General features: G+C 42.2%; 2 protein-coding genes across 4 annotated transcripts in view; one reads left to right on the top strand and one right to left on the bottom strand.

The window, feature by feature from the left end:
* wasf2 (WASP family member 2) overlaps positions 1-13,622 on the top strand; it is a 28,752-nt gene that overhangs the window by 848 nt on the left and 14,282 nt on the right. Inside the window, exons 2-9 of one of the 3 annotated variants that reach the window (XR_004020559.1) lie at positions 556-719; positions 931-1,065; positions 1,199-1,352; positions 2,599-2,716; positions 2,853-2,974; positions 4,075-4,230; positions 4,483-4,955; positions 7,029-7,279. Coding sequence is in view for 1 of the 3 variants with exons in the window: in XM_030740834.1 (XP_030596694.1) it covers positions 587-719; positions 931-1,065; positions 1,199-1,352; positions 2,599-2,716; positions 2,853-2,974; positions 4,075-4,230; positions 4,483-4,955; positions 7,029-7,186 (1,449 nt within the window). In the remaining 2 variants the exon portion in view is untranslated. Of the gene's footprint in view, positions 1-555; positions 720-930; positions 1,066-1,198; positions 1,353-2,598; positions 2,717-2,852; positions 2,975-4,074; positions 4,231-4,482; positions 4,956-7,028; positions 8,420-13,622 lie in introns of those variants that run through there. The other 2 variants (XR_004020560.1, XM_030740834.1) reach the window with 2 other exon arrangements.
* gpr3 (G protein-coupled receptor 3) lies at positions 8,850-11,793 on the bottom strand. Its single transcript, XM_030740835.1, has 2 exons — positions 11,549-11,793; positions 8,850-10,467 (listed from the first exon to the last, which is right to left on the bottom strand). The coding sequence occupies exon 2, from the start codon at positions 10,437-10,439 to the stop codon at positions 9,444-9,446; it is 996 nt and encodes a 331-aa protein (XP_030596695.1). The 5' UTR covers positions 10,440-10,467; positions 11,549-11,793; the 3' UTR covers positions 8,850-9,443.

The following is a 13,622-nucleotide window of genomic DNA, read 5'->3' on the forward strand; positions in this document are numbered from 1 at the left end:
TCTGTTTAAAATAACTTGATATATTTCTACTGCTGTAAGCACGGTTTGGCGGAAGTCATTAACCCATCAAGTTCTTCTCTTTGCTATTTTGGACATTTTAGATTTGTCTACTCAAACCGGGTAGGTGGTGCTTGTTTGCTGGGTGGCGCAAAGTTTTAGTTTTGCTTCTGCTTTAGCTCTGTCTGGGTCAGTGTATTTTTGTACGCAACTGTCTCATGTGACTTATTTAGGTATGGAAGGAACTTTTTTTTTCTCAAGTTGTTCTCTCAGTTAATAGTTTAGTCTATGAATGGTAAACCAGTTAAAAACAAACCGTGAGATTCTTGTTGAAAACAAGTGATATAAAAGCAAAATAGCAGCAGATCCTCTAACGTGGAAAAGCTAGGACCACTTAACAGTCATTCCATTATCAAAATGGGTGTTGGATGATTATTTAAACCTATTTAAAGTATTTAAAAATGTAATATAGCAAGTGTGGGGAATGCATAATCTCAGTGTTGCATTTTAGTCTTCTTTCTTATTTTTGACACACCTGACACACCTCTTTTCCATCAGGGTTGGGCTGCCCTACCCACTGCACCCCACCATGCCGTTGGTGACGAGGAATATAGAGCCACGGCATGTTTGCCGCCATCCCATCCCTTCCAACATCCGCAGTGAGCTGGAATGTGTCACCAACGTCACCCTGGCCAACATCATCCGCCAGCTCGGCAGCCTCAGTAAGCGTCTGTTATGCGTGGTCGGGTGTCACTATGTCACTAGAATATGGAGCAAATGGTTGATGAGCAGTGATGAATATGTATGACATGCATGTTTTTTTTTGTTTTTTTTTCTCAGTTAATAAATTATTATGTAGTTTTCATATCTTATGCATGTGTGAGACAAATCCTTTAACTGGTGCAAATGAGAAACCTGTGTTTCTGTTTGCAGGCAAATATGCAGAGGATGTGTTTGGGGAGCTGTTTGTCCAGGCTGGAGAATTTGCCGGCAGGGTGAGCTCACTTGGAGAAAGAGTGGATCGCCTGCAGGTTAAAGTCACCCAACTGGACCCCAAAGAAGAGGAAGGTAAGTACTCCCACATCTTACTGTCTATGTTACTACTTATGCTGCTATCAGTGTAGTTTATTGGTTTGAAACCTCCTTTACACAAGAACTAATGAACACAATACATATTTAAAACATTACCCGTTTCTCTCAGTTTCATTGCAGGCCATCACTACCCGGAAGGCGTTCCGCAGCAGTGTGACCCAGGATCAACAGCTCTTCACCAGGCCGTCTCTGCCAGTGCCTGTACAAGACACTTACACGATCTGTGATCCTCCTCCACCGCTCAATCAGCTCAGTGTATACCGGTAGGGTGGCAGCCAAAGCTTATATTTATTCACTGCAGCAGCATCTGCAGTGAATAAAAGAACACGTGCAAGCACATGTGACCGTATGGAGACACATGCGTGGGAGATTCTTATAGTGACTGGACATTATTTAAGCTTACCTCTGTTGCATGTGGTTTCATTTCTTATCAAGGAGTGGGTCTTGGGAGTGGCTAGACAATATTTAGTTTAATTTAATGAGGCTCAGTCCAACATGAATGGCAGTTTTACACTTATTATCACAAACAGGTAGTTTGCTCTGTGTTTGCCCAGAAAACCTGTAGCCCTCCTTTAAAAAATCTTAGAGATTTGTTGTGCTGATGCCATGATTTCCCCTGTTGTTCTTCCTTTTAGTGTGTGACCTGTTTAAGTCCAGGCAGTTTTGGGGTTTTAATACTGGCAAGCCACACTTGTTTGTTTTGCTTTTAAACAACCCACCAATGAACTGAAAGAGCACTGAAGATATTCTGTGGGAAATATTCTGTGGTTGTTGGCACCATTGCCTGGGATTGAATCCAGCCTGAAGCCTTTCTACGTGGCATTTACATGTTTTCTCTGGGTACTCCAGCTTCCTCAGACAGTCCAAAGATATGCATGTTAGGTGAATTGGTGATTCTGATTTAGCTGTACGTGTGAATGGTTGTCTGTCTCTCTGTGTTAGCCCTGTAATAGATTGGCAACTTGTTGGGATAGGCTCCAGCCTGGATAAGTGGAAGAGGGATGATTGATGAATAGCTGGATGGATACATATAATCTTTGTTCACAAGCTAACATATCAGTGAGACCACAAATGTAGATGCACAAGGCACGACATGTCATCAGAAGTGTGATTAATCAGAAACCAGAACAGAAGAAGAGGGTGATGTCTGTATAATCACCCCAGCAATTGTAAATGATGTGTAGCATGAGAATCTCAGCATGTCCAGTTATAGAGACTCTTTTTGTGGCTGGTAAGAGTGTAAATGTGGTAATAATTTGACTGATCATTCTTTGCAGACAGTGATTTGTCCATGGAGTGTGATGTGGATGTGACCAAAGAAATTAGCTAGTTTGCAGTGAAGGCTTCTTTTTAAAGGCACAGTTTAATAGTTTCTTAATATTGAGACATATGGCAGATAACTGTCTTTCAGTACACACTGTGCATTTTTATGCCTCTGGTTTAAGATAACACAAAGGTTTGATGGACATCCAGAAATAATTATTAATACCTGTAAATGGTTGTCTGCAGAGATGATGGGAAGGAGGCCCTAAAGTTTTACACTGATCCCTCCTACTTCTTTGACCTGTGGAAGGAGAAGATGCTGCAGGACACCAAGGACATCATGAAGGAGAAACGCAAGCACAGAGTGAGACTCATAAACACACTCATACGTACAAAGACATGAGTCATGACATAAGTAAAAACAATCTAACATTAGTCGTATCAAGTGAAATCGTTTGAATTCAGTGCTAATCTTGCACTTTTGTCTCTTTTCTGAGTAGAAGGAGAAGAAAGACCATCTCAACCAACGGACCCTCAACCCTCGAAAGATCAAGACCAGAAAGGAGGAATGGGAACGGCTTAAGATGGGAGAGGAGTTTGTTGTACCAAAGTCTGATATGATGTAAGTTTTCTGGCGTGCCTCTTTTTTTTTTTTTAATCAGTCATTAACAGTGACTGGATATATAATGAGCCAAAAAAAACCTATCCAAGTCTAAATTTTAGTGAATTATTTTCATTCAGCTTCATACACGCCTCAGCTGCAATGGCTCTAAGCCCTCCCGCTTTGAAGACCACTGACGTACCCTGTAGGCTTTAATGTGGACAAGCATGTCTTCTTAATGATTAACAAACAAAAAAAAATAGAAAAATATTTCTCTTTAGTTTATTCAGTAAAATAACAGATGAGACATTAATGTGTGCAGTTCCATTCTTTCCCTTGTTATCACTGAATCTGTACATAGTGGTTTGGGTGGTATGTCCTGTTAGAGGCTGCTCTCGGGGGGTTGGGTGTAAAGCTGGGTGTTGCTGGAAGATTGCAGTAAACAAATGTGTGAGTCACGCTGGGTCCTCTTCTTGATTGCACTTATATTGCTGCACACGACATACTAAAAAAAATGTCATTGTAAACAGGTAATAGGTTTACACGAGATGATGGAATATAAAAATAATTTCAAAAATATTTATTTAAAAGTAAAACATGTGCAATAAAAATACTTGCATATTTATGTGCACTTCAGTTAATAGTACTCATTACAGGAACAGTAACAAAGAATTAAGTCCTTAATTCCTTGTTTTTCGATTATCTTCTGATGTTTTTTTTTTTTTTTTTTTTTTAAACTAAAAAGGTAGTTTTGCTGAAAGTTTTGGTGATTCAGCACATGCAATGTTTTATGAGCCTCACAGCAGGTCCAATGAGGGGAAAAACAGCCTTATTTCCTGACAAGCTGTGTAGCTGAAGAACAAGCTGTTCTCTCTCTCTCTCTTTACATGCTTCTTTTTAATAGCTACACAAAGCAGCCAACACAGGTGTCAGTGTAACTATCTGTATCTGCTGCTTTAAATGCGTTTGACACATCTCTTAACTTGTTAAATTATAAATGTGCATAAACAGATGCTACTTGAGCACCAAATGCTAATCACATCCGTGTTGCATATTAGGGTTTATTTGTATTTGTGGTCGGGTGTGTTTTGGGCTGACAGCGACGTCTCGTTTCTTATAAGGCATTCCTCTGAGGGTCTGAATGGCAGTATTGGATCTGGGGAGGGCTTCACTTGTGAAGGCCTTGATCTTAGTACAAATTCCTATTCTTTTGATCCTGGCTCCCCTCCTCCTCCTCCTGGTCCCGATGAACTGCCTCCTCCACCTCCAGACATGGCGTAAGTACTGCAACATCATACATACCAGCCCACATGTGATCCGAACATGTAGTGAGAGTACAGCCACACGTACAGCTGTCTATACACATCCCCTCAACTGGAGCTAAATGGATTATACTCTTTGACTTTGTGATTCTTTAATGAATACGAGCTGCTCTGGAAGCAGCTGCACACAAATTGCAGGTTAATGGAGGGAAGTGAAGCCATTTAAATTATCCTTTTTATCTCTAACGTCCTCTCCATCACTTACAGGTATAACGATGGGCAATATGGAGCACCACCCCAGAAGCGTGTCAGCGTGCTGAGTCCAAGCCACCCGCCTCCATCTCCCCCCATTGCTTCGTCCCCACCCAACGCCCGCCCAAGCCTCTCTCCTCCCCCTGCACCTCCTCCCCCTCCTCCACCTGGTGGATTTGGGGTTCCCCCACCTCCCTCTGATTTTGACACCCCACCCTCTCCTCCTCCGATCTCCTTGTCCAACTGTCCTCCCGCTCCCCCTCCTCCCCTGTCTATGCCCACTGTTTGTCCTCCTCCACCACCTATGCCTGTAGGTGGGGGTCCACCACCACCTCCTCCTCCACCACCTCCCCCTGGCCCTCCTCCCCCGCCTATTGGCCATTCTGGTCCACCTGCCCTTGCCGGGATAACACCATCTTCTGCTCCCAAACCTCAGCCAGAGCCCGTCAGTGACGCTCGCAGTGACCTGCTGCAGGCCATCCGACAAGGTAATTTACTGTTAACTGGCTGGATCAAAATTTAAAAATGTGAAACAAATAACTATGTAACATAAAATAGAAAACAATGAGGAAATTTAGTTTTTTAAATGTATTTATTATTCTGTAATAAAGCTACACACTTACACAGCAGATGAACAACTGAGCCTATCAAGGTCAAATCAAACATTTTTATAAGATAAGTTCTATACCAGTGTTGGAATATTCTTTTTTTTTTTTTTTTTTTTTTTACTGCATATAAGGCATGCAACTCCAGAGCAATTATTTTAATTTTTAATTTTATGCTGCTTTAATTCCGCTATTCCTCTACAAACAAGTTGTGATTACCCCTGCTTTTAAATACCAACACAAGACTCAAACCACCAAAGAGTAAAGAAAATGACTTTTTATAACTAAACTGTGTTTATTATCAGTGTTTGTGTGCATTTTGTGCACACTAACACATCACCTATTACTTTAACAATGCATTCCCCTACTTACCAAATGTTTACAAAGCAGATTAAAAAAAAATATATATATATATTTTGAATCCTGCAATGTTTACTTGTTATTTTGATCCGTGCTGCTTGCTGCTGTTTCTTGGCACATTTCTGCTCCCAGCAGTCAATTAGTGGAGCAGTGTGATACACTTGAGCAGGAGTACAAACAAAATAGCATACATATTAAAAAAAAAAAAAAAAAAAAAAATAGCCCTACGAACCTGGACCTACTTGGGAATAGTGTTGATGTGATATATATACAGCCACTCTATTAGGCACACCTTGCTAGTACTGGGTTTGACCCCATTTTTCCTTCAGAGCTGCACATTCATGATGCAAATACCCACATCCCAAAGGTGTTCTATTGGACTGAGATCTGGTGACTGTGGAGGCCATTTGAGTACCATGAGCGCACTGTCATGTTTAAGAAACCAGTTTGAGATGATCTGAGCTTTGTGATCTGGTATTTTATCCTGCTAGAAGCAGCCATCAGGAGTTGGGTACACTGTGGTCATAAAGGGATGGAAATGGTCAGCAACAACACTCAGGTAGACTGTGGTGTTGAAACAGTGCTCAGTTAGTATAATACAATTACACCACCAGCAGCTTGAATGGATGGATCCATGCTTTTATGTGGTTTAAAACAAATGCTGACCCTTAACCGTGCCTATATGCTTCAATGCATTGGGTTGCTGCTATGTGATTAGTTGATCAGACATTTGCAATAATAACCAGTTGAACAAAGTGGCTGGTGAGTGTATTTTGATAGCTCTGAAGAAAATGTAGTGGTATTTCAGCCAATAATTTGAAGCAGGACAGCTGGCAGGAAAAGTCCTTCAAAACCCTGAATGTTTTGGGTTTTATTTTTTCTTTGCTCAGTAGTGAGTAATTTCTCCAAAACATGTTAAAGTGTGACGTCCTTGAGTACTCCGGCTCTGCAGTCAACAACCTGCTACTCCCTCTTCAACTAGAGGCAGAGTGTTTTTTTTTTTTTTTTTTTTTTTTTATAAACACAGCCATATGATTCTCATCATCCTGTGATACAAACAAAATTATATTAATTAAAGCTAATCATGTGTTATTGTTGAGCCTTATGAGCTATTTTTCTTCAACTTTATAGACTTAAAGGCTGAGGTCAACCTCCCACTATCCTCAAACCAGTATCTGTAGAGCTGTATGTCTCTGTATCAGCACTGTATGGTAGAGTACAGAGGAGGAAATGAATGATCCCACTGAGCTGTAATTTATTAAGTCAAGGTAACTTACCAGGTAACTGGTAAACGGTCCAACAGTATGTCAAGTTTTGCAACTTTTAAGAAGACAGCATGTGGTGGTCATGAATTATATTAAATGCTGTATTATAAATATTTAGTTTGTTGATGCTTTCCTCCAAGTGGCATATGTGCTTTATGAATGTAGATGAGAGATCATGCCACCTACCAGCTCCCTGATTACCAATAGGTACAACAAAGTAGTCAAATATGACAACATTTTTATATAAATGACCTGTATAATGACAGACTTCAGCTGGATAAAGATTATTCAGATGTTGAATGCATCGTTAAATCGTTTAACTCCCTTTCAGGTTTCAACCTGCGGAAGGTGGAGGCCCAGCGGGAGCAGGAGAAGAGGGATCACTCTGGCAACGATGTGGCCGCCATCCTGTCGCGTCGTATCGCAGTGGAGTGCAGCGACAGCGAGGATGACTCTTCCGAATTTGATGATGACGAGTGGTCCGATTGATTGACATCCCTTTTCCTCTCACTACCGTGTGTGTGTGTGTGTGTGTGTGTGTGTGCGTGTGTGTGCGTGTGTGTGTGTGTGTGTGTGTGTGTGTCTTCAGTCTTAAACAACACCTGTGCATTCCCATTCAGATTACAGCCTTCAAGTACAAACAGAGCAAAACTAGGTGGGTTTTTGTGTGAAAGTTAGTCTGTTTGAGAGGGTGTGTGCATTTTTTAAATCTCGTTCCTTGATCCTGTTACGTATATTCAAAATTATTTATGTCAGAGATAATAAATAGGGCAAACGTGCCTGGTTTTGTCCCAGTTTGCCATTAATTTTCATTGGATGACACGCCGCTGTTATTGATGCAAGAGTGCTAGTGATGTGACGCACGTCTCTCCTGAGCACGTGCATAAACACATCACCTCCCCCTCTCTAAGTGTCTGTTAGAATCAGGTACCCTTTGCTGAGGGCTTAAATCCTGATTTTTATCTGCTGTATTACCTTATAGCAACGGATAATGGAGAGCAAGGTCGAACACACACATGCATGCAACAGCTTCCATTCACAGTAGCTATATGTATCAATGAAGAGACACAACATTCTTCATAGATTATGTGATACAGATGTAAAGTTTATATTTCCAAGAATATCTAAGGATTATTAATGCAATCACTTCAAATCTCTACAAAGCACAGTTTTTTTAATCACATTTTGTATTTTGTCTTTTTTTGTTGTTTTTTTTGTTGTTTTTTTTTTTTAAGTGGTTGTAGCTCATAAACAAACTCAGTAATTAATTAATTCAGTGAGATGGGGAGACAGGTATTGGCTCATGTCAAACACCAGGAGTGTTGCATAAGTTTGCCATACTTAACATATGGAGACATTTAACATTAATATCGTAATTTCTTTTTGGTTAATGTATTTTACTTTTGTTTTTCTTCTTAAAATTGTATTCTGAGCTTTACGGGGGATCAGCTGTAATCTGTTGCTTCAATCAGTGTGCCTTTTATACTGTATTTCAGTGTCTGTGCTTTAATTTGGTTAATCTTGTTCCAAAAATATGGTGCGGAGTCAAATGTAGAACTGAGTGTTATTTAGTGTGGACCACATATTTTCTTAAGTGCCTTTAATTTTAAGTCTGCCTGTGTTAAAGCACCATGACACGGCATGATTGGCCAAAGATCTGCTTCTCCTGCCTTAAGTTTCCAAATGATTATAGTTATTTCAATAAAGAGAGTGAATTTCAAATGTGTCTTGGTGTGTGCACTGAGCTGTCTTAAATAATAGGTTAAGTGTTGGAAAAACACTCCTCGTGACTCATCCTCTTTATCTCTGTGGTGGACACCTTTCACGGTGCTCGGCGCTGACTGTATAGAGTGTGAAAATGAACTGACTGCAGAAATTTTCAGAAAATGGGTAGGAGGAGAGAGAAACCTCTTGCATAATCACCGCGTTCTCGTGCCACGGCTGCTTTAAGGATTCAGTGGGTGCTCCAGGACTGTAATAACATTGCGGATTGCTTCAGACACCAAATAATTTAAGATGCAGGAAAAGGAGCAGCAGCCTGAGTTAAAGAGAGTGATGGAAAGAGACAAACACTAAAAGCTCTGCTAGCAGTGAAGAATGCTGACGTCACTCAGTAGAAAAAAAAGCATATTTATTATTCATCAGTATAAAATATTAATTCATTTCAAAAAATGGTTGTGCAATCTGAACATATGGTCAGTATGTTTCAAAGTGCATTTAACAACATGTGCAAAATATAATCTCAAAGATATTGAACATTTTGCTTTGCAGACATTCAAGTAAATAAAATCAGGCTTTGGATCACATGTCATTACACCGTGACAGGCTTCTACTTATAATCCATCCCACCCTCTTTCTTTTAAAGTGCCAATACTCATTAAGTCCACTTTATTTATATATATATATATATATATATAAATAAATAAATACACATTATAGTATCTCTGTGATTGTTTTATTCTGGGAATCCAGTGGAGCTACAACTGACTGAGGATGAGACTCACAGTACAAACAGTATCTTTTGTCCCAAGATGGCTGCCAGCCAGGACAGTTCAGTACATTCTGATTTGTAGAAGGACTTTATCTCTGAAAAGTGCTGCCTGTGTGTGTGGGAGTACGTATGTGTCAGAGACTCCTCGTTCTGGATCCGAGTGACAGTCAGTGCAGCAATGAATGTATTTTGGCACACAAACAGTGATATGTCTGGCATAGATTTTGTTGTTTGAGTCTGCTGAGGTTTGGCAGTTTACACATCAACAGGGTAATGTATGTGTGTGCTGTGTGAGTATCTGTGTGGGCAGCAGGCGTGGAGAAGCACCTTGCGAATGTCCTTGTGTCTCAGACTGTAGAGAATGGGGTTCAGCAGGGAGCTGCCTGCTGCTGGCACCAAGGTGGCATAGGTGTATAAAGGAGGGCTGGATGCATCTCCCAGAAGCCCCCAGAGAGAGAAGGGCATCCAGCAGCCCACGAACACACTGAGGATCAGGATCAACCGAGAGAAGCCTCTTCCACTGCTGTGCTTGCTTGCATATGACTGGCTGGAAGGGAGGAAATGCCTTTGGGTAGCGATGGCATGGGCATGCCGCCTTGCCACACGACAGATCCCAGCATACAATTGTAGGGTTACCATTACAACCACTAGGAAGCCCCCACACAGCAGTGATAGGTATGTCCTGGTCAGAGGTCGTGCTACAGAACATGACTTTGGCTCTTCAAGACAGTGCCATCCCATTGCTGGCCCCATCCCAATAACACACGCACCCAACCAGACCAGCAACAGGAGGACAGCAGCTCTGCGGCGTGATTGGCCTGAGCCATAGGTGAGGGCATGGCTAAGAGACAGATACCTGTCCAAGGCAACACCCATTAGGCTACAGAGAGAGGCAGTAAGCGATGTCACTAGCAATCCTGAGGTGAGCAGTTCTGACCAGTCACTGGGCTCCACACAGAACATGAAGAGGAAGTGCAGAATCAGTGCCACACCAGCCAGGAGATCAGCCATTCCAAGGCTGGCAAGCAGCAAGAAGACAGGAGCGCGAAGAGACGGGGTGGCCAGGATGGTGGTGACTACAATGGCATTCTCAGTGGCAATGAGAGTCCCTGAAACACAAAGGGCCACACCCCACACTGTGAGAGGTGGGACTTCATAGGTAGATGACCTTCCCAGCTGGTCTGGCGGGAAGAAGGGGTCTGCACCTGAGGATTCAGTATCCCAGCCCAAGTCTGTGGTGTTCAGGATCATGGTTGGTCGGCAGTCACACAAACACAACCTAAGGAAGAGAAAAATTGAGAAATATATTACAATCAGAAAGATGAGTCACTACTTCAACTCCCGTGTATCCATCAAACAGCCTTTCCTGAAACTGAAGCTGGTGTGGTTTGAGCCACAGGATGCAGGAAGTGGCATCACGCAGAGCAGAAGAGCACTTAACGTGTTAATGGAGTGCTTGTTATATTACACTCTTGTAATCTAACGCAGCTGAGCTATTCAGTAACAATCTTAACGCTATAAGAGCTTTAGATGTTGTGCTCTCTTGCTCTATTTGTGATGTCATTACATCCTCTATGTTGAATAACTACTTTCAAGTATCACCCATTTAGAAGAAGAATGTTATTTTGACAGTCCATTGGTTTATTTTTTTTTAACATGATCATTTTTTTTTTTTTACAATAGCCCAAATCTATGGGTTTCTATTTGCGACGTCACAAGATGAAATCTAGCGGGTAGGGGCGCAACTTACAATTAACAAATAGTCTATGTAGGTTGAATGCATAGGAATAGATAAAAAATACATGCACATTAATTAATCATTAGGCCAACACGTGACTGTAAAGGTGGGTTCTCATTTCCTGCCCATTCTCGCTTAATAATTTTAGATATAATTACAATTTATGGAATATCTGTGCGTGGATATCTGTAAACTCCTTGATTTATTATGTAATCCACAGCCACTCGTGTCCTGACGTGATGCTGTACATAAGAAACACTGAACCTCGAATAAATTCTACATGCACCATGAACAGCTGAGTGATAAAAAGCTGCGCGGTAAGGATTTTAATGGAATTCGCCTGATATCTGCTCTTAAATATGAAAACATACGACACGTACTACAAGAGTGTTTTTGCGCATTGTTTTTGCGTTCCGTGGAGTCTTTTACCCCCTCCCCAATCTTTCTCCAGTCCCACAGTGAGGAGGTATATCCCACCTCCTGGCGCGGAGGACCCTTGTTGTATAATACAAATACGGGTTCACTGCACCATAGAGGATGTCCCCAACTCATGCACGTACACAGGAACACGCGCGCAATCCAAAGACATGCATACAAGCATGCACTGAATTATTCGTCTTACCTTATTTAAACGAATCACTTCTCTGCGAGAGTTAAAACTGATTTCCCCCCCCCTCTCCTATAACATCTAGGACAAGTGGTGGAGATGAGGTGATGCTGTCCTCTGTGAGGCTCGGCAGCAGGTTTAAATACGGATGGTCCTTGTGTACGACACAGCTCCGTGATCTTCATCAAAGTTGCGCCAAACTCTCACTTGGCGCTTGGCGCTCGCATCTCCTCTTCTTCAATCTCCCCGGATCGCTCACTGGAGGCAGAATGAATGTTCTTGCGCGCGGATTCATCCACAAGAGAGTTTCTCTTACGTCAGTGACTGGGAGCCTCGACCAATCAAGGGACGGCGCCGAGGATGCGGGGAGAAGAGGGAGGAGAAGTCCGTGGAGTAATTTCATTCAGAAAAATGCGGCAGCCTCATCGCTCCTCCCACTGCGGCTCGCTACTGCTATCATTTCTTGTAAATAACGACAACCAAGTGACACACACATTTTCTCAATAAGATCCAGACCCTGGTTGAAAGAGAGGATATACTTTGTGTTGGGCAGGGCTTAAAGTTCGCAGCCGTGAGTGCAAAGCGCATGGCTGGCGCTGTCCGCGGTGCTGAACCTCTAAGCATGACTCATGGGGAGATGTCCTACAGCGAGCCTGCTGAATGAATGGGTGGGGAGCAGTTTTTACTCACTGCGAAGCCTTTTCAAACCCAATATCTATTTATGCAAAGCACATAGATTATTAGTGAGGGTTAATTGGTGATAAACTGGCCTGTGCGTGCATGGTTGCACCAACAGTGATAGGAGTATACATGTATATGGAGTACTGGATAAAATTCCAGAAGTATCATACGTTCTTTTCAATATAATATTTGGAGAGAAATGATTCGATTAGAAATGCTTTTGCATATACATATATTTAACTGGCCGTTAATGAGTCTCACATAACCTCTACAGCCTTACAATCATTTGGAAATCTTCTGGGAGAGTGCTTGAAGATTGGGGATTTGTGTTGTGGTGAGGGTAGTGAGGGCTTCCCTACAACCCAGCAAAGCAAGGAATTGATCATATATTTTGCTTGTGATCCAACGTATTTTTTTTGTCTTTGATTTTTTTTTTTTGGTATCAGTTCACAGAAACACACGCCCCCAACTCCTTTGCAGTAATAACACAGAAGCAGGAGGGAATTTGTGGCTTCCCCGGTTTGACACAAAAGCGTAGGAAGCTGCAGGCTGGGACCAACAGCTGTCTGCGTGGCCGCGCACGGCGCTGAGCTAACCGGGGGAATCTCGTCTCGTTCGAGCCATATTAGGACACGCTTCCTGTCGATACACCCCTCCTACGTCACTGAGCCGAGATGAGGCGCAACACTTGTCACCTTTGTAAATGTCGCCGGTGTTATTCAGCTTCCATAAATTTCTGCAGATTCACAGCTGCTTTTCTCACGTTGTCCACTTTTTACATGGCATCAAACTATTTGGTGAAGGACATTAATTGTGCGTTATATAAATGTAAAATACTTCACTGTTATAGAGTCTATTATACCAAGTGTATCTTTTCTAATACTAGCAAGGCTCCGTGGAGTGTAAACTGAAGCATTATCCGCTTGTTTGTGGCCGGTGATATCGATTGGTTGCCAGCAGTAGGAGCGTCAGTGGAGGAGGAAATCGTGTTGGACAGGACTGCGGAATATCCCTTTGTGTTATTCTTTGCGCAGTAACACATAGCGACTCTGCAGAAAGATCTACCCAGACAATGGGTGATAGAGCATATGAAATGTAGGAGTTAAAGGAGCCACGTCGGTGTGAGTGGAGGAGGTGGTGATCGTTGCATAAAGCTGTGAAGTTTGTCGTGATTCTCGACTCAGTGCACGTTGTTTCTACGGCCTGATCGGGGGCTGTGACTCAGTGCATCTGCATCATAAAGCACCAATTTAAAGGTCGGAGCACTTGTGCCTTTTGTACTGATGCATTTGCATGTCACTGTACAAGGGCATAGCTGCAAGTCATGAAGCCTTTTCTAAATAGCGAGACCTTTTTTACTCTCAGCAAACGCAGTACTCCACATAGGTTTTTGGGCAATGACAGAATT

This window comes from Archocentrus centrarchus, chromosome 11, assembly GCF_007364275.1.
Source record: "Archocentrus centrarchus isolate MPI-CPG fArcCen1 chromosome 11, fArcCen1, whole genome shotgun sequence".
Classification (NCBI taxonomy): Eukaryota; Metazoa; Chordata; class Actinopteri; order Cichliformes; family Cichlidae; genus Archocentrus; species Archocentrus centrarchus.